The 21,058-nt window shown below is 48.9% G+C and overlaps 1 protein-coding gene across 3 annotated transcripts; it reads right to left on the bottom strand.

The window, feature by feature from the left end:
• Positions 1-1,218: 1,218 nt before the first annotated feature.
• TBC1D20 (TBC1 domain family member 20) lies at positions 1,219-21,038 on the bottom strand. 3 transcript variants are annotated; one of them, XM_020814663.3, is made up of 8 exons: positions 20,890-21,038; positions 14,046-14,231; positions 12,996-13,076; positions 10,240-10,426; positions 8,941-9,042; positions 7,651-7,792; positions 6,642-6,826; positions 1,219-5,177 (listed from the first exon to the last, which is right to left on the bottom strand). In XM_020814663.3, exons 1-8 carry the CDS (start codon positions 20,933-20,935, stop codon positions 4,919-4,921), a joined length of 1,188 nt encoding a protein of 395 aa, XP_020670322.1. In that variant the 5' UTR covers positions 20,936-21,038; the 3' UTR covers positions 1,219-4,918. The 3 variants fall into 3 exon arrangements, with proteins under 3 accessions (XP_020670322.1, XP_020670323.1, XP_072852738.1); XM_020814664.3 differs by lacking the exon at positions 20,890-21,038 and adding an exon at positions 20,156-20,459; XM_072996637.2 differs by lacking the exon at positions 20,890-21,038 and adding an exon at positions 19,511-19,578.
• Between the last annotated feature and the right edge of the window lie 20 nt (positions 21,039-21,058).

Below are 21,058 nucleotides of genomic sequence, written 5' to 3' on the forward strand. Positions count from 1 at the left end.
AAGTTGCTGCCATTGGGGTTGGTCCCTTCACGGTCTCTTGAGCAGCGATGGGATGGGAGAGACGTCCCTTGACACTTTTTCGGGACGTTGCTGTGGGTCCTTTAGCCCCTTGTGCCTCCAGCCCAGCCTCTGGATTGGGTTGGGGGGCCAGGAACCCTGCTGAACCCTGGGGCTTCCAAGGGTTTATGGGGCGAGGAGGGATAGTGTGTGGGGGGCTAAAAATAGGCACCCCCTTCTCCCCTGTGCCCTCTCCTCTTAGCGACAGACCCTTCTATTAAGACCCCAGATGTTGGGTTTTCAATCGGCACGCGTCCACCCATGGAGCACCAGATGGGGTCCAGCTCCTGAGTCATCTCGCCCCACCATCTGTGTCTTCTGGTGCCCCCAACGCCATCCCTGACTTGCCTCCTCTTCCCCCTTCATCTGTCACAGCTGAGGCCTGGGGAGTGCAGATCCCAACGGTCCCTCAACCTGGAGATAACAGGATGAAGGCTGACAATCTGCCAGGGCAACCAGCTGCAACCCCATCACAGGGGGAAATAGGCCATACGTTGGCTTCCCAACACAAGTGTTTATTTGGTTTCAGGATGCAAACACTTCAAGCTTCTTTGGTGTCCCAAGTTGTTAAGAAATTGGTGTCCAGGTGGCTTCATAGGAAACACGAAGACCGTGTTAATCACCCCCGCCACAAAGCCTCCATCTTGAGTTATGAAGCAACTTTGCTGTGATCTTGCAGTCAGGCGCCAGCCAGCCTTTCCCTGCTGCGTGGCTGAAGGGCCGGGAGCCACCCTGGCACCCTAGGGAGAAGAAACGGCTGCATCAGATCAGCCAGTGACAGCTGGTTTTGAAAAAGCTGCTTTGTCAGAAGTGAAGCAATGCTTTCCTGCTGATGCTTCCCCAACCCCAGTGGGGTCTGCTCTGAAAAGGATGGCTTGCCAGTTCAGGAAATGGTGCCAGATTAGAACAGCCTGACTCTTGATATGAAGAAAGCAGAAAGCCTCCACAGATTAGGAAACAACCACAGCAAGCATGACAGAATAACCATACGATGAGCTGAAGATGCATTTCCCCACGGGGAGGCCCGCCTGGCCCTCCCCCAAACCAAAGCCTACTATAGAGAAGGCATTTGAGGAAGAGGAGGAAAACCACGGCATAGGGAGGGCAGGAAGAAAGTTTGCTATCCATCTTTAAGTGGAAAACAGCACACAAACGACATGCTTTAGTAAGAGGATATAGCATTTATTCTTTTTTTTTTTTACAATTACAAGCCCTGTACAAATTGGAATTTTCTGTTTGTCCCTAACACTATACAGAGGAGTTAAAACCATCAGCACACTCTCAGTGCACCAGGGGAGGAGCTGCTCATTTGCCCCCCTAAAAAGACGGAAAACATTAGGGGGGGCCGTCACCTTTTTCCTGCCACAGTGCTTCAAGCTCCCTGGAGTTACGAACAGTTGAATGGGCCTTCAGCCAGAACTCAGGTTTTCACCTTCCCTTGAGAAACGGCAAGCATCCTTTTCCAGGATGCAGATTGCTTTTCGTCACCATAGCGATTATTGCAGGCTGCTAACAGCCAAGTCACGACCAGCGGTTGAGCTCCCTCTTGCCCCCTATGTTGGGGGGCCCAGCAGGGCAACCAGTAAACCTGCCCACAACTGCACAAACAGGAGTGGTTAAGCACTTTTTTTGGGGGGGGGGACACACAAAGAGCTGCTGGAGCGATGGGCGACCCCACGCCCCTGCAAGAGAGACCCAACTATGCATGTCTGTGTTAACAGGGTGGGGAACGGGAACTCTGATTTAAAAGCCACGTGATGATTAGAGGCTTTGCCCACCACACCATCTATTTGCGGTGAAAGACGGCAGGCACCGGATGCAGACTGGTTTTCCCAGTCTCCTTGAGCAACGGGCCAGCTGGCAACTGGGGGAAAACAGCTGAATCAGGTGGCTGTCCATGTCGCCAGCGTACGAAGGTACGCAGTACCTCTCTCGGGGGGGGGGGGGCAGGGACACACAGAGCTTGAAGACACTGACCAAGCTTTTAGGGCTTCCCTTCTTAGGACAGAACCTCCACTCTGATTTTCCATCTGTGGGAGTTTTCCCTTTCTGACCATTGTGCAAGGAAGAGCTTCTCACCGAGTGTCGAAACGAACAGGTACACTCCGCTAAAGGTCAGGTTGTAGAATCGGCAAAATCAAGATGCTAAGTTTTTCCTGGACTGTGGGTCCTCCATACAGAAGGGAAAAAACAGTCCCATTGGGAAAACACTACCTTGTAACAGGCGTCTCCTTTTTTTTTTCTTTTGAGGGAGAGTACAGGAAATCCTTCAAACTTCATTTGGGGCAGCCTCAAAAAAAAGAAAAAAAGCTTTGACCACTATATTCTGGCGACTGTATATAGATGGGTTTACAGGCTTTGACTTAACAAAAACCACAAACTTTCCCTTCTCCACAGCCATGCCAGTTTCAGTTCTTCCTATCGACTGCAGTAGTGGTTTCTGAAGCCTGCTAATATCTGGGTTAAGGTTTCTCCCCTCATTTCTAACTTGGTGGCAATCCCGATGGAAGAAATGGACTCTCTTCCATTTCAGGAAGCCCAAAATCAGGGGAGCCCCCCCCACCACCACCAAGGGAGATGGGCAGCGTCTCTTGTCTTAACTCTGTTTTGCTACTCACGGCTGAAGTCGATGCCCCCAGAAAAGGTTCAGACCCGAACGGCACATGCTGACCTTTTTACACTTCACACGGGGAGTGTGAAAGATGCCCTTAACATCTCCTGCCAAGGTGAGAAAACTGGAACAAGGGCTAGCTGAGCCTTTTTCAAGGGCTTCCCCTTTTTGCGTTGGTTTTCATAAAGTGCTTAAGTATTTTTTAAAAAAGCAGCAGCTTGCCCGCCTTTCTCCCTTCTGACGCCCTCAAGACACAGGGGTGCTCCCTCCTTGCAGATATTGCTCTTTCACATCCCTGTTTCGCCAGAGGGACCTTGCAGCCTGTCCTCAGGCCCTTCCGGTCCCTCCCCAACCCCTTGCTCATAGCAAATGCTGCTGCTCCCGACATTTCCTTGCGAGGGGACCTTGCGCATGCATCCAGGGGAGCTCCAAAGAGCCACTTCTGGCTCCAGGGCGACAGGCGGAAGGTGGCGGGCACAGTTCCCTTGCACCACGGCCTTGCTCCGTCAGAGGCGCCGATCTGAGGAAAGACGCCTTTCGTTGAATGTCTTGACAGGAACAACAGGCGGAAGCCCGCCAGAGGGAGAGGGCCAGGTTCTGCCAGGGCCAGGCTTGCAAAGAGAAGAGCTAGCAAGCAAAAGGGAACTGGGGAAGGCATTTTTCTCTCCCTCCCTTGGTCACCCTTCTCCCTGGGCAGGTCAATCCCAGTTCATGACCAGATCCAGCAAGAACTCAAAGAAAATGCATGCACTATAGCTAGGATTTTTCTTTCTACCGTGCAAGCTGTTGATGGTCTTTCAGGCACTATGACTTCCTCTGTGGCTATCCTTGAAAAACAGCAGCTGTTCAGCTTCCAGCCTGGAGCAGGCGGCAGAAGCGACGCTCAGGTTTCAGCTGCTTCAGGAGGCATTAAGGTCACTATAGCCCACAGAGGTCCAGCATCTTGGTGCCCAGCCGCCCAAGTCAAGTGATCCGTGCTTGGGCCACCAAGAGTGACCTTTCTTGTTTCTTGGGATGGGTCTCTTCCCAAAGCTATTTCTCCTGCTTTAGCTGAGTGAAGGCCAAGAACACACCAGTCATCAGAGAATCAGCAGTCAGTGGTGCGGGCTCGGTAAGGGCACTTGTGGGAGGGGGGGGGTTGTAGCAGAGGAAGGAGGTAGCGGTGTATGGGGGGGGCGTTATGCATGGAGTACAAGGGGCTTTGGGTTTCGTGAGAGGGTCCCTGGGAGGAGGAGAATCCTTCCTACAGGACAGTACAAAGTCCATTTTCTGTTAGTGGGTTAAGATAGTATTTAAAGAGCGAGTTTCAATGCCAGGCAGTTTGGTCCTGCCGCCGGCTAAACGTCACAGCAGGAAAATCATTCCCCTGCCCTGTTTTGGACTGGAAAAAAAGGGGATGCTACTGATTTGGTAAGATGGAAGAAAGTGCAACTGAAATGACTCTGGAACAAGGTGCAAAAACTCACCGGGCCTTGCTCACATGCTCCTGTTCAGTCCAGGCCCACAGAAAGAGCTGCGTAACAGGCCAGCTAGCTGGCAGACACAGCTTTGGCAGGACCAAACAGAATCCTTTGCTTACAAGACTGAAGAGCTGACGGCACAGGGATTTGTTTCCACAAGGACTCAAAAGCAGGGATCTCGTGAGCTGCTTGCCGTTGGGTTTTCTGCACTCGCCACAAACCGTATTCCCAAGCTGTACCATTTGGGGATGGAAATCACTGCGGGAGGAAACCCCCTCCAAAACCTTATCCCAGTCACCTCTTCCTTCACCCCATTTCAGCCAGTCCTGTAGAACCATCCGCCTTTTCCCTGAAAATCTTCAGTGTTTCCCTCTCCTCTCTCATTTCACCCAGCCGCCAGAGGGGTGGAGGAAACATCGCGGAGTGGCCACAGTTCACAGGCCCACTACGTGGGCCGGAAGCACTGCAAAACTGAGGTGGTCCAACCCCGCGGTGGCCCAAGGCAGACCCTTCTCTCCTCCAAGTCAGGAAGAGATTCTGGATGCTCAGGGAGGACGAGAGCAGAGGCCTCGGGCTAGAAAGCAACGTCCAAGCAGGGCGGAACTTGGGCTGCATGAAGTTCTAAGGCAGGCTCCAGACTGGGGGATGAGGGGTGAGTGTGTGTGCATGCCAGGAAGGAAAACACACACACGTCCAAGTCCCATTTGCCTTCTGCAGACAGGGAGGGCCCCTCCTGCCTCAGGCTGTAGGACAGACAGGACAGGAGAGAGGGGAACATCCTCCTTGATGGTCAAGGAAATATCTGCAACTCGAATTTGGGGGCCCATTCCAGGGCGCTCTTCACCACGGCCAAAGCTGCCGCACCCAGGGCCACTGTCAGCCCCATCACGGCCAGCTTGACAAAGCGGTTGGTCCTTGGTTTCGTCACCAAAAGCGACTTTGCCCGCTCTTCGGCCCGGAGTCGTTCACGGAAGCGCTGCCGGAGCACCGTGTCCGGCCGCTGCTGCGCCGAAGCCAGCTCGAAGTCCTTGAAGGTGGAAGCGGCCGTTCTGAAGAGACAAAAGGAACCGGAGGGAGGCATCATTCCAAAGGCCCAGCTATGCACATACGCCCAAGACAGCCCCCGAGAAAGGAATTTTAAGACTAAGGGACCCCTTTTCAAGGCAGGACGGGCAGGGGATTAACCCTCTGAGGGACAGGAACTTCTATGGGCCATCGCCTAGACAGCCAGGGCTGGGAGGTGCAGGTCCAACCATTACTAGAGAGGCACACTCAGCCCTCCCTGACCTAAAGCAGGCTTGTGCGAAGAAACACAGAAGTTACAGGTATTCTGGGAAAACCCTGATTTTCTTCACTCAGATGAACTCCTCTCTAGCCCAAGCAACAGCTCCAGTATAGCTCTGAAGATGCTCCAAGGGAGCGGCTTCTTAGCCTGGAGAGAAGAAGACTTGAGGGCTGACAATGGGAGAGCACTTTTCAAATACAGTGGTGCCTCGCATAGCGAGGTTAATCCTTTCCGGATTAACCCTCGCTATGTGAAAACATCGCTAAACGGAACGTAAAAACCCATTGGAACGCATTAAACATTGTTTAATGCGTTCCAATGGGCCCTAAACTTACCATTCAGCAAAGTTTCCTCCATAGCGGCAGCCATTTTCGCACCCTCAGTAAGCGAGGGGAGGGTGTGAAAACGCTGCGCGCGGCCATTTCGGGCGTCCGGTGGCCATTTTAGAACCGCCGAACAGCTGATCCGTGGGCATCGCAAAGCAAAGATCGGTAAGTGAAATGCTTACCGATCATCGCTATGCGAGTTTTGCCCATTGGAACAATTGGTATGCCTCCGCATTAGCGATCCCGAAAAGGGGATCGCTATGTGGATTCGACATTATACGGTGTGCTTGTTAAGCGAGGCACCACTGTATCTGAAAGGCCGTCCTACACAGGAGGGACAAGATCTGTTCTCAATCATCCCAGAGTGCAGGACAGGCAACCATGGGCTCAAGTTACAGGAAGCCAGATTTCGGTTGAATGACAGGAAATGCTTCCTAACTGTTAGAGCAGTATGACAAAGGAACCCATGCCCCCAATTAGTGGTGAGTGCTCCAACCCTGGAGGCATTCAAGAGAAATGTAGACCACTTCCTGGCAGATCTGCTTTGATTTGGATTCCTGCCTTTGAGCAGGGGGTTGGACGCAATGGCCTTCAGAGGCCCGTTCCCACTCAATCATCCTATGTATGATTCTCTGGCAGGCCTCTAAAACATCCGGACTCTAGGCACTGAAGGTTCCTCCAGAACGACGGCAGCAACCCATTCTCTCACCACAAGCCTGCACTCTTCAAGGCCAAGTTACAAGTTACGAAGATGTACCCTTGTGTGCCATGTGTTGGCACAAGCAAGGCACACTACTTCTGGGATGGTGGCATGGCCAGGACACAAGCGCTGGCTCCTCGCTACAAGGGTGAAGATGTGTCGGGGTGGGCTCCTTCTGCCCACCGAAAGGGCCTCTACTGACCTTTCTGCTTGCTGCTGGGCAGCCTCCCGAGCAAGTTCTGAGGGTGGGAACTGAACGAAGAGGTCCCCAGCTCGACTGATAAGAGTCTCGTACGGAAGGTCCTGGGGGATCTGGGACAGGAGGTGGTGGACGGAAGCCATGTCACACTCACAGGTCAGAACTTCCTCTGACCGATGGAGCACAATCTGCAAAGGGAAGGAAGGCAGCAGAGGGTGACGCCGTTATGCCGACAGAAAGAACCAGGCTGCTGTTATAAAGAGGTTAAAACATGTTGGAAGGATGGCACTTTATGCTCTGAGGGGTGATAGGATAGCATTTTTCAAATATTTGAAAGGCTGTCCTACAGAGGAGGGCCAGGATCTGTTCTCGATCCTCCCAGAGTGCAGGACACGCAACCATGGGCTCAAGTGACAGGAAGCCAGATTTCGGCTGAATATCAGGATAAACTTCCTGTTAAAACAGCGCGACAGTGGACCCAGTGACCTCGAGAGGTACTGAGTGTTCCAACGCTGGAGGCATCCAAGAAAAACTTGGATAATCACCTGGCAGATATGCTTTGATGGTATTCCTGCGTCGAGCAGTGGGCTGGACTTGACGGCCTTGTAGACCCCTTCCCACTTCACTTTTCTATGATATCCCGTTTTGTACATTTCACCTTAGAAATGGCCAGAGGACCATTATGTACATTATGATGTTCTGGGTGTCGTTTGCTTCCTCATGTCGACAACAGGTTTAGGTATCTGCTTGGTAACTGTGGTGAGCCATAATCTCCTCCCACTCACTAGTGTGTGCAAGAGGAAGCAGGGAAGACACAGCCCAAGGAGGTGTGGATATGCAAAGAGGGGCAGTCCTCCCTAGTATGGAGAGCTTGCAAGTAAATCCCTAATTCCCTGCAACCAAGAGCAATTTAACTCATTTTCTTTATACGTTCCCACCGATTGTTCAAGCCGCAGCTTGGTTTCGTTTATTTTGCAATGCGCCTGCAATGCGTAATGCGCACAGCACCTACCACGGCTGCAAAGTAGATTGGCATCAGTGGGTGACACGCAAGGAAGAAGTCATACAACCGCACCACATGTCTGAAATCGGAGAGGACGTGTCCGAACCAGGTGATCAGCCAGCTGAGAGCAAAGATGGTCCCCACTTCAGCCCTGTGCAAAAACCAGGAACAGAACAAGCGAGGTGAAGGTACCCTGTCTAGAAGGACCATCTGGTCAAGCTTCTGCCTCCAAAATACAAAATGCAACGATGCCAGTAGTAGAAGTTTTCTCTCCACAACCTGCCAAACCAAGCAGAAATGGCTACATCTGCGAGAAGGTAGCTCTCCCGCCCTGCCTCCTCGTTATGCTGGCAGAAATACTCTCCATGCCACAACATGGCACAGGGCTTATGACGCCGTCAGCCGTGACAATGGTTCAGAAGTAAAACATGCACCATCCCACCCTTTCCCCTGGAATGTACCGAGGCTCCCCTGGAACCCCCTTCATGGGGGGGGGGGGAAGCCGCTGGGGGTCCACCACACAGAAATCTTTGCTGCTGCTGGTGAAGTCATTCTGGTGGCGATTTTTGGGAGTTAAATAAATAAGAAAACTAAGTATTTATTTATTTATTTGCCACCTTTTTCCCCCTCAAAGGATCCCACTGCCTGTCCTTCAACCCCCAACGGCTTCTCCCCGATGAGAGTGGGAGCTTCATGGTGGGGGTCGGAAATGTTTTATGTCTGACAAATTGCCACGGCTGATGACACCCTCCTCCTTACGTGGCACAACGGTGCCAACAGGGTTTCAGCCTCTATTCGGGAATAGATGAGGAGCCCGTGTGCCACCACTTCTTCCCGAGGTCACACTGCAAAACATGGGCCCTATTAGAAATGTGTTGCCAACCAGAAGTTAAGAACCATGAAGCCCTCCGTGGAAGAGGGATTTGTGGACTACCTCCTGTGGCCCTGAGTTAATGCATTTTTGAAACTCTACTGGCATTTCCCCCCCACACACACACCTGAAAGCTGCCAAAGGTTGAACAAGGACCTGTCAAAGGTGCTTTGGCCCCATCCGAAATTCTCTTCTAATTCCATTCCAAGCATCCTATGGAGTAATGTTGACACAGAGATCCAGGGGCTCTGAAAGGATCCCTAACTTCGCCCATCCTTTTCTACTCTGATGGAAACCCTTAAGAGGAGGCCAAAAAAGCCGCTGCGGGAGGCGGGAGTACAAGGTGAGCAGGAGAGGAAGTCCCCCCCCCCGGAAACTATGGGTTTATTACAGGCATTACAGGAAAGGGGCACAGCCGCGTGACTTACCTCTGCATGAAGTCATGCAATTCTGGATTCACCTGGTCTATAATGGGCATCAGATAGTTTAAGATGTGCTTGGTGTTGTCCATCGTTGGGTCCATAAAATCCCTGCCAGGGGAACACAGTAAAGATAAGCCAGAGAACAAGGGCAACTGCGAGGATGCTTCAGGCTGTAGTTGATCAGGGAGTGGGAATGTCGCTAAGAAGACGTGAACACCCATCAAATCTGTACTTGTCCAGGAAGTGGAAACTGCTGGACTTTGAGAAACTGGATGTTTTTTCAGGTGCAACCACTGGACCGCTGAAGCACTTCCCCGGAGCACACACAGCACCATCTGTAAATGCATGGCCTTGAACTCTACAGTGAGGAGGTCCAGATTTACAAAGTCATTTTGTGTTCTTAAAGAAGGCAACTGAACTTCCAGCAACTGTGTACTTGTGAACCCACAGTAACTGTGTTTACCAGGAGGCCTGGTACACAACGTAGAGTCCCAATTTCTTCATCACAGAATGGAAACAGGCTGCAGATACAGAGACAGCTTACACTGCTGTCTTCAGTGGATCAGACCTTCTATCCTCTCCTCTTACTTCTGCCTAGAGGAGTTAAACCTCTCCCGTCTATTTCTCTCCAGCCCCACTCTGTCTCTGCACTGTGCCTGTTACTCTGAACCATTAAATAAAACAGGGATGAATTTTTTTATTTTGTTCAGCACAGGATCATATCCACTTCTCATACTACGTTTGCAGTGAGAACACTGAGAAATAAGCCTGGGAAGCATGCAGAAGGTGTGGTGAGGGAGGAAGGAAGGAAGGAAGAAAGAAAGAAAAAGAAAGGAAAGAAGGAAGGAGCTGATAATGAAAGGGAGGAAGGAAGGCCATTCATATCTAAAGTGTCCCTTTTCTCTGAATAGTCTGCAAATGCAAGTAGGGAGGCAACTAGAATTTTCTAGGAGGCTCTAAACCAAACCAAAAGAAACAGCAAAGGTAGACCAGGGTAACCCAAAGCCATATTAGAACCAAACTCTTCAAACTCTACTAGAATCAGTCCATCTCCTACATTCCTAAAGAAATGAGTGTCTTACCTTGAAAAGACAAAATTAAGGTGTTTCTCTCTCTTTATCTGTATTTCTATTTCCTTCGTTTTTGCTCATTCCTCTTAAACAAAGGAGCCTCACTCTGTGGCTAGAAAAACATGACTAGCCTATAAGCAGAATTCAAGGAAGCAGCTCCCCCCTGCCTGAAACACCCCCAGCAAAAGAGGCTTGAGAAATGCATGGGTGCTCTCGAAGAGACCCAGGTAGGTACCTGAGATGATGGGTCGAAAGCTTCTCCACCAGGGCCGTTGCCAGTCTCTCCCCAACCACAAGCAGAAAGGTGACCACAATGTCATGGTAGCCCTGGTAGTAGTGGAGCTGCGGGTTGCGCTGCAAGACTTGCAGGATGCTGTCGATCAGCTCTTCTTGCAGCCCCTCCCTCTGCTCATCCGGCATCCCTACAGAGAAGGCAACAAACAGGGAAGGTTCAGAGCGGCAGCGGACGAGCAGAGGCGCTGGATCAGCAGCCCAGCCACATCCTGCACCTGGATCGAGATACACACCGATAGGGCGGCTCCTGCACTTCAAAAGCCACCACGGCCTCCCTGTACATTGGCCGCTGAAGGAAACACGACAGGCTGAAGACGGAAGTAAGGGAACGATGGATGCAGGGGGCCCTTCACCGCCCTTACTTCCTTGTGAACAGGATGAATTAATCTCACAGAGGTCCAATTCCACGCTACAAGCCTGAAGCACTTTTTTACTCTCACTGGTTTCCTTGCAAGGACGGCTGGCAATTCTGACTCAACACCATCCTTATCAAAATGTTGGGAATCCTCAAGCACCAAACAAATGTACTTGTGCTCACCCATGTGCCACATATTCCACTTGATCAAAAGACCATCTCATTATCTATCAGAATATCACTGGTGGAAAAAGTTGATGGTTTTATTGTTTCTGCTGCTTCTCCTTGCCTTTGGGGTTTCTAGTGCCTTTAGTTACTTAATCCATTTAATTATGTGTGTACTTTTGACTCCTCTCTGGGTGCTTTTAATCTAATTTAAATTAAGTTAGATTAAAGGGCCACAGCTCAGTGGCAAACTGTGTATATATATTTACACAGCTAAAATTCTAGGTTTGGTCAGGCATCTCCATTTACAAGGGATGTTGGGAGCAGCAGGATGGAAAAAACCCTGCCCAAGTTTTGAAGAGCTTAGCGCCAGTCAGAAGAGGTAGTAACTCTGCTAGATGGGCCCATGACCTAGCCCGTACGTTTTGTTGACCTGAATCACAATTAAATATAACTACACCCTTTTATGAATTTTATTTATTTTGCTACAAAGCGCCTTGTGATACAGTGGTTGAACTGCAATATTGCAGTCAAAACTCTGCTCGTGGTCAGGATCAGGATCTCATAGCTGGCTCAAGGCTTACTCAGCCTTCCATCCTTCCGAGGTTAGTAAAATTAGTATCCAGCTCATGAGGGGAGTGGATGTGTAGCCTGTATAATTTAAAAATTGTAAACTGCTCAGAGAGTGCTGTAAGCATTATGGGGTAGCATATAAGCAGCACACTTTTTCTTTTGATTCTTTTTTTTTTCTGGAAAAAATCCAATTTACATTTGTGCAGGCAGGTTCCAAACTTCCGAGCTGCAAGTAATTTGGCCTGATAGCCAGCAAACATGAACACCTTGTGGCAGAATACAAGACTGTTTCCTACAGAATGAAGAATAGCAGGGACGTATTCTTGAAGGCTTTAACAGCTGGGATCCAATGGTGGTTGTAGGTTTTCCGGGATGTCTGGCCGTGTTCTTGAGGTTTTTCTTCCTAATGTTTCGCCAGTTTCTGTGGCCCGGCATCTTCAGACGACAGCAGTCAGAACTCCAGAAAGAGCACAGACAGAGTTCTGACTCCTGTTCTCTGAAGATGCCAGCCACAGAGACTGGCAAAACGTTAGGAAGAAAAACCTCCAGAAAACGGCCAGACAGCCCGGAAAACCTACCACCACCAATAGCAGGGACACCAAGTAAAGTCGCACCATCCTCTGTACGAAGAGCTTCTCTCTGCACCTCCCAGCAAAGCAGCTCAGCAGACTAAGGACAAGATAAAAGTGCTTTCTGTTTTCCCATGGTTGAATAACAGCACTGCATGTTGCAAGCCGAGGCAACGGGGAGCTTACACCACACCACTGCAACAGAGCTCCACTGTCGGTGAGCAGAAACACTGGTGACAAAGCAGGAGAGGGCCTTTCTCAAGGCTCACCTCTCTGTTCAGAGCTGTGATGGTGATGATAGGACCACATCATTGAAAGCAGCATCTCTGGGCTAAAGACTGAAACTCATTCAATTCCCATAAACCAGGGAGTTGAGGTACTGTCATTCTGTGAGAGCACTACGACTCCCCGAAATCCTGGACGGCACAGCTAGTGGTGAAGGCTTCTGGGAGTTTTAGGGCAAAAAACATCTGGGGACCCAAGGTTGGGAACTACTGTGTTAGAGGGTCATGATATCTGACAGGAAAAGTTTGGCTTCCCTGCAGAACCATCATCTCCACAGTTCTTTGGCAAGCTTTCCCTGAGTGACTGGCTGCCTGAGTGGGATTTTTACATGGATTGTTATGCATTTCTGCTTTGACTGTGTTTTTAGCAGCGCTTGTGTTTACCATTTCACATTGCTGATATAGCCACAAGGCAGTGGAGGTTTGAAATCGGAGTTTTCCTTCTCCTAGATGGGCTGCCTTCCAAGGCTGACGAGCCCTACCTACCCGGCCTTTTAATGATGTAAGCCAGCTTTATATCCTCGTTGTTTTTAGTTTTAAATATTGTCTTTCAAGGGAGTTAGCTGCATTGGCTCCTTTTAAAGAAGAAAGCCAGGGTAAAAACACTTTAAAGAAATAAAATATATAGTGGCAAGCAGGCCAACATCAACCCAAACCAAGTTGCAGCCCCTGCTGATTTTTCTTTTTTTTAAAAGCTCTCTCCAAGGGCTTCACAGTTAGAAACAGAAATAGCAGTGAACAGCAACTGCACCTGGAGGGAAGCGCCGGAGAGATCGCCTCACGTCCAGCAACACTTGTTGGTAATCTTTGTTGTCCTTCCGGAGGTCCTCTCCTGGAAGGGAAACAGGGGTGTTATAAATCAGCCACAGTCACGGTTTCTTCAGATCTGGCCCCAAGGGGGAAAAAAATGCAAGCATAAAGATGTTAGTTGCACCTACTTAAGAGGAACCCAAGAGCATGTCTTCCCAGTACTCTGACCATATCAGTGTCTCTTCAGGGCAAAGCCTCTCACAAGGTCAGGTTAGAATCACTTACTCTCTCTCTCTGGCATGGTTGAACCTGATCGTTCATGGGGTAACACAAAGCGGACTACTGACTACAGTAATATGTCATTATCACTTTTTCTCCCAATTATATGCCAGGGTGTTTTTTTTTCTACAGTACACACCTACCTCATACATGGCAGGCACTGAAAAAAAATCTGCCACCTCATGCTAGCAAAAGCTTCTGATTATCTCTGGGGAGTGGGGAGGGGATGCAGCCAGTTTGCTTTATGCTGCTTTCTCTTCCATCCCGAGGAATATTTAAAAATATATTCTCTGTGTGAACACAGAACTGATCTCTCAAGAACAATTTTAAAAAAAAGGCTTATAAACTGGGTCCCTTCCACCCAGATGCCATTACACGCCAGATACATGATTTAAAATTGCAGCTTCCTGTCAGAAAGACCCTTATCTAACATTTACATTGCCTGGTGGCATCTCCGCATAGCAGGTTGCTCAGCCCCAGCTCCACTTCCAAATGAACATTAATGCAACCTTTCGGGCCTGTAGCTAGGAAGAGGCAAGACTTGGGGTGTATGTGTTTTCACTGGAGTTATTCCTGGATTTGCTTTCAAGAGCATTAAAGAAGGGTGAAGGCAAAGGGCATCTCCAATCAGGACCGTTAATGGAAGACAGTACAAGAAAAGACGAACTGTGCTTTTCTTTGTACTTTCCTTCTGGAAGAGGCCCATCCAAACAGGAAATCAAAGGTTCCCAGAAACCTTCACCAAGTAGCAGCAAGAGCCAGGAGGCCCTACCTGGAGGAGGTGGCAGGTCCTCCGTGTTCACATTAAGCAGCTTCGGCCACACTCTGCGGCGAATCTCATCCTTCAGGAGCCCCCCTTCGCTGATGGCCATCCGCCGGAGGGCAGCAACATCAACAGGGTCACTGCTCAGGGCCTGACAGATCTCAGTTTCCTTCCTTTTTTGCTTTGAATCATAGCCTGTGGATTTAAAACCAAACACAGTTGAGTCTTACGCACGGTCTTCCCTACTCATGGCAGCAGCAAATCTATGTTAAAGAAACAACTTAAGCCAATCCGGGAAAAGGAAGAAGCATCGCAGCTTGTCCCTGCGGGCACCAACCCCACCAACCAACCAACGTTGTTTCCTAGAATGTGGTAAGGTTCTTGTCTCAGAAGATATTAAATACTGAACCATTATACGGCAATGTGGTTGCAACAAGCATGGAGCTGGATAGTAAGACTACTGTGGTATTCCAAAGGGCTGGTCTGCAACTCTTCTATTTTTTAAGCAGCATCCTTTATGTGAAATCCACTTTCTCAGCAAAAGCGAAATAAGTTGATTAAAAAACCAGCCTCCTACCTTTCCATTTCTATTTAATACAATTCACAGAGTAGACACTAATTTTGTTTTTAAAACCATTTCCTCATCTGCCAGTCAAGACAGGAAGCCACCGTGCCCTAACAGGTGCTTTGGTCTGGCAGCTGATGATTCACTTCCGGTACTGCCGGTCTTAATACGGTTCACATCAAGAAATCATATCACAAAAAAGTTTATTGCCTTCCCAACACGGACACAACACCATCCAAATTACAAACTAAGTTGGTCTCCCACAACCTGCTGCTCCCAAGATGTGTTGGACTTAAACCCTCATCCTTCTCAGCATGGCCAGAACAGCTGAAGAAGGTGGCAATTGCAGGGTGTGGGTGTGGCCCGGACAATCCCTGCATCAACAATGCCGATAATTTCACTGTTGCAAAAGCAAGTCGCTTTGTTTTTATAACATTCTTGCGTCAAGATTCAACAGAAGTACTAAAGCACATTAACCGACGTACCTGTGGTTCCCAACCTGAGGTCCCCAGATGTTCTTGGACGACGACTCCCAGAAGCCTTCACCACTAGCTGTGTTGGGCAGGATTTCTGGGAGTTGTAGTCCAAGAACACCTGGGTTACCCAAGGTAGGGAACCACTGCTATATATATACTGTTAAGAATGCTTGACTAACATGCAGGGGTGAGTCACAGATGGGGGCATGGAGGGTGGCTTCCGTCACAAGCTGTCTGTCACCATATGTAAGGCAGCAAATAAATACTGAAGGACTGAATGCACAAAACAGGCTCGCGGGGGTCTAAAATCTTTTGCATTGGCGTCGTGATCTCTGCTACAAAGCTGGCCTGGGGCAAGAAAAACCAGCTGACAACCAGCTGTTGTTTTCGAACTCCAAAGTTCGTATAATCAAAATGCACAGCTTCTCCATCTCCAGGACAACAAGGAAATGGCTGGGGGGAAAAAAGCCAACAGCTTCAGTTAGCCAAGTACAAAGGAGACCGTCTCGTCCCCCTTGGATCCCACTGCCCCGTCTTAGCATTCAGGACGGGGGCGATTTTGACTGGCCCTTCACCCGAGCAGGACTACTTATCATTCTGCTCTAATCCTTCCATGGGAAGAGACTACACACAGCCTCCCTTCACAATGATCTGAACCCCTGCAGACTGCCGTTAAGATATTTAAAAGCAAGAGAGGGCATGCAGGCTCTCCGAGACCCCCGCGGTGATCAGGCAGGGCTGAATTCCACGAGCATAGCCCCCCTACTGAATGTAACCATGGAGCCTAATTTTACTTGACACAAAACCAGCCCAAAATAAGTAGGTTGAGGAAATAGTAAGTAGAAATTCTGAAAATAAAGATACTGGAGCTGTGGCGACTGTTTCAATAAGTGACGTTACTCTGACAACTGTTTGCCATCAGGAAGTCTATAGCCCAAAAACCACAACCCTTTTTTAACAGCGTATAAATTGGAGAAAAGGAGGAGGAAGCATTACGTCAGCTGCCCTCAAAACAAGCTTGTCAAGTTGGCTACCACAGTTACCTTTGTATCAGAGATTTCTGGAGCTGCACTGACAAGAGTGTACCTTGCAGGTATCCTGGCCGTAAGGTGAACCGCTCCCTCTGGAAATACAGGTGGCACAGCCGGGGGGGGGAATGCTCCTCCTGGATTTGTCTCCAAGTCTGGATGCCCCGTGGCCGGGAGGATCTTTGTACAATTAAAACCAGTGCACCAGCTGCACCCATTCCTGGAGAGATCTGATCTGGCCAGGGTGACACACGCCTTAACTACATCCCAGCTGGATTACTGTAATGCTCTCTATGTGGGGCTGCCTCTGGATAGCGTCCAGGAACTTCAGTGGGTCCAAAGCACAGTAGCCAGTTTGCTGACCGAGGTTGGCAACAGGGATCACACAAATCTCCTGTTACAGCAGCTCCAGTGGCTGCCGATCCGTTTTGGGGAATAATTCAAAGTGCTGGTTCTAAACTAAAAAGCCTAAATGGCCTGGATCCAAGCTATCTCTATCCCATTACGAACCTGCTTGGCCATTGAGATCAGAAGGGGAGGCCTTTCCCTTGGTCCCGCCACCTTCACAGGGGATTATGATGGGAACCTGGGAGAGGGCCTTCTCTGTGACTGTGGAACTCCCTCCCACTGGAGGCCAGGCTGAAAACCTTTCCCTGTGTGACTAGTTGCCTACATGGTTTTTTTTAATGGATTGTTCTACCTGACTGCTTTGAATGTGTTTTGATGTTGCTTATGTTTTTTAGCATGGTATTTGCTTGATCCTTTTAAATATTTGTAAACCCACTGTTGTTAGCTTTAATGTTGTCTTTTAAATATTAAAACCACCTTGGATTCTTTTAAGGAGACAGTTAGGGTAAAAATGTAGGGACGTGGTGGCGCTGTGGGCTAAACCGCAGACGCCTGTGCTGCAGGGTCAGAAGACCAAGGAATCATAAGATCGAATCCACGCAACGGAGTGAGCACCCATCGCTTGTCCCAGCTCCCGCCAACCTAGCAGTTTGAAAGCATGTAAATGCAAGTAGATAAATAGGGACGACCTCGATGGGAAGGTAACAGTGTTCCGTGTCTAAGTCGCACTGGCCATGTGACCATGGAAGATTGTCTTTGGACAAAACGCTGGCTCTATGGCTTGAAAACAGGGATGAGCACCGTCCCCTAGAGTCGAACACGACTGGACAAAAATTGTCAGGGGGAACCTTTACCTAGGGTAAAAATATTTTAGTTAGTCAGCTAGTTAGTTTTGAAGTAGGGAATTCCCTGATATGAATAACCACCACATCAGGCAAGCCTCAGTTGGGTCTCCAATTCTAAACACTCACACACCCATACTTTCAACTCTGACACGAATGGAAGAAGCAACACAATGACTTTGCCAGGGGACACTGCCCATCTACAATGCAATCTCCTAACAAATTTAAGCCACCAACTCTTCCCAATAGGAACAGGAAATGCCATCCATCTTTATAGCCTAGTGTTCACCAAGGCTGTATTAAAAGTGCACAAGTTATTTCTGCTTTCATCACTGAAGTGACCGTTCACCAAATAGCACACATGATAGTCAGTGAGGATTAAGGGGCTTAATATGTACAGTTCTAGAATTCCGGTAGTCATATAGATCTTATATTCCACAACTAGACTACAACTGTTCTGGCATCCAACGGTCTGTGGGGTACGTCGGGTTGTACGCTGGGCAAGAAGTGGGGAGAACGAGGTTCAAATCCATGCTCAACCATGGAAACACACGGAGTGGGGTTTGACACTGCTGAAACCATTCCTTGAACTTCTCAAGTACTCCTAAAACCCCTATTCAAGGTTGCTGTAAGTCACTACCTCCCTGACAGCACATAACACCAAGGTACAAAGCAAATGCAGAGTTAACAATAAAAAAGGGAAACAGATGACTGATATGGCTACCAGAAACACACGCACCAAAATTAACACAAAAGGAAAAAAATACATGGAAATATACTGATATTATGACAACACCGCCAGAGCACCCGACAGAATTCATCGTATTCTAGTAAGACAAAAGAGGTTTTACTTGATCCATTCACTATTTCAGTACTATTGCCAGGACTTGGGGAGCTAAGTAACCATGCTCATTTGTTAAAGGAAAAACAATGGGTTTTGTGGTGGCAAATCTTAGGCACCCCAGAAGTTTTTTAGATGACAACTCCCACAGTCCTTAATCATTGGGAATGCAGGCTGGGGATTCTGGGAGTTATTGTTCAAAACATCTGCAGAGCTAGAGGTTTGCAACATCTCCAAGATGTTTTATTTGGCAAGTTTTCGTGAATTACCTCTGCTCTGGTGAAAGCACACATCAAATAAAACTTACAAGTAAAAGTGCCACAATCCTCTTGGATCTTTTTATAAGTGGAGGCATTTTCCCCCCTTTCCCTTGTTCTCCCTCCTAAACGGTGTGGGTGTCTCTTCTATGGAAAGCCAGGCCTTCGGGACTCTGGCACCTACTCAGAGCAGAAGGGAGGACAAACAGAAGTATGCCTGCAATAGCAGGATTTCCTAGTAATAAGAAATTCTTTGAATTTCAAAAAGATAGTGAAGGGAAAGAGGAGGGGGCGGAAGAGTGCCTGGCGGCCTCTGGTTTAAAGAGTTGGGCAAGAAATTGCAAACTGATGGCTGAGAAGGAGTTAGAAATCATACTCCCCACCCACAGAAAAACTTTTTGCAAACTGCATCTGGATCCATTTAAAGCTAGCTTGGCCTCCACAGTGGCCATGAGACTTTGGGACTTTATTAAAAGCATGTAATTTTCTGAACTACCCACAAATACTTGATGCACAGCCTGCAGAAAATATATTACCATCGAAAAGCCAGCTGTCTGTTGTTTGTTTGGTTTTTTAGAGGTCTAATAAAAGTATCACCTGTTCCTGTATTTGCAATAATAGGTTGTTTCTTTCCTACAGGTTGTCCCAGAATTGTTGGTGAACCCACACATTGTATGGGGTGGGGCACCGTTCCCAACCTTATTCCTGGATTAGTTATTTGTTTGTTTCTTTTCTTTATAGGCTGCTTTACCCCGACAAGGGGACCCAACGTGGCTCACAATATTAAAAACAGCATTAAAAACCTAATAAGTTAAACATTAAAAAGCAAATTGAATAGGCTAATTGAAACACAACTTGCCAAGATTTAGGATGTGAGACAAGTCAGTCTTCGAGGCTGATAGCAAAGAGGTTCACAGAGACGGTAGTTGCCTCCACCAGCAGTGTATTTGCAGACTATGTGCAACAGAACTACGCACATCAGTCAATAGTCAATAATACCCTTTCCGCAAATAAACGGACAGCACTTTGTGCAACAACTCTTCATCACAACACTCCACACAGCTGCATCGTGTGCAGCACCTATACAGTTTGAAGAACCCATCATTGGGCACATCACCTGAGGTCTTCTCCCAGACATTATCTCGTGTCCAGCACACATTTCATGGATCGCACCAGCTTCATATGTGGCTGTGCACCTGTTTTGAGACGGGTGCCTGTTAGCAAACTTCGGTTCATGTACTACAGAGTAAATTCCATATATTGTGGGTCATAATATCCTTCTGACACAACTGAACCCTTAAAAGCAAGTAAGCATTAAAAGCTGGTCAGCTCCAAACCCAGCCTGGGGGAAAAGGCAAAGATGGGCAAAATGAATGGTCTCACAGATTATACAAGTCTCAAAAGGAAAGCAAAGCTTGGGCGATCCTGGGGCTTGTTGCTCAGAATAGTGTGGGTATGTGTGTGCATCTATCTATCTATCTATCTATCTATCTATCTATCTATCTATCTATCTATCTATCTATCTATCTATCTATCTATCTATCTATCTATCTATGTCTATTTTTAGGGTTATGGCTGTTGGTTTTAATAGCTCTATTTTTATTTTTTGTTTTCCATTTTAAGAGTTCTAACGCTCCCAGAGGAGTGCTGTGCCACTAATGGGAGCGGGACACCAATGGAATAAATAAATGGTAAATATAAAGGGGATACCAATGGAATGAATATATATAAATAAAGATTTGGGGGTTGGGAACACACATACCTCCTGAGTCACTGTTGGCAGTTTTAAATATTGTCTTTTAATGGTGTGAAAACACCAGTTTGTATACTCCTGGTTTTCAACTTTTAAATCTCGTCTAGCACTGCTGTAAGCCGCCTGGGGATCCTTTTCAAGGAGAAAGGCGGAGGTACAGTAAAGCTATTTTAAACAAACAAACAAACGGGGCAGCTCCTCGACCAGGCGTCCGCCCGCCAAGGCCCCAAAGGGGGCCCTCAATTCGGGGAATGGAAAATAAATAAATGTTGTAAGCCGCCCAGAGACCCTTGGGTAGTGTGGGCGGCATATAAATAAAATAAATAAATAAATCCCCCCCCCGCAAAAAAACTAGGCTCTCATGACGCCCCCCCCCCAATTTCCCGTCTTTAGAACGCCGAGGTGCCAAAAGAAACTCGACCGGTGCCACGGCAAGGCTCCTCCTGTTGAACTCCTGCCTGCCTTACCCCCCCTCCTCCTCCGTACCCAGGCCTGGGTGGAATCAAAAGCGGGGATAGGCCACGTCGCCGGAGGCCCGCCCAGCTCCCGAAACCGGCCCCTCGGATTGGGCCGCGGAGGGGGACGGAAGGCGTGGTCCTCCCCGGCCCCGCCCCCTTGGCTTTTCTCCCCTCAGAGCCGCGTCGCCCCGCTCGAGGCCTCGGCGACCCCTCCCCCTCCCTCCGAGCCGGGACCGGCGCCTCAGGCCGACGGCCCAGAACGGAGCGGGAAAGGCCCTACGTTACCTCGCCTCCCGTTGTCATTCGGCACCGGCGGCCTCCGCAGGGCCATGGTCTCCAGGCACCGCCGAGGACCATCCCGGCCGGAGCTTCTCTCCGACTTCAGGGGTAGCCCCGCCCCTCCCTGCCTTGCCCTACCCTTCGCCCCGCCCACAGGCGCGTCACGCCGGCTCCG

The sequence above is a fragment of the Pogona vitticeps genome, chromosome 4 (assembly GCF_051106095.1).
Source record: "Pogona vitticeps strain Pit_001003342236 chromosome 4, PviZW2.1, whole genome shotgun sequence".
NCBI lineage: Eukaryota > Metazoa > Chordata > Lepidosauria > Squamata > Agamidae > Pogona > Pogona vitticeps.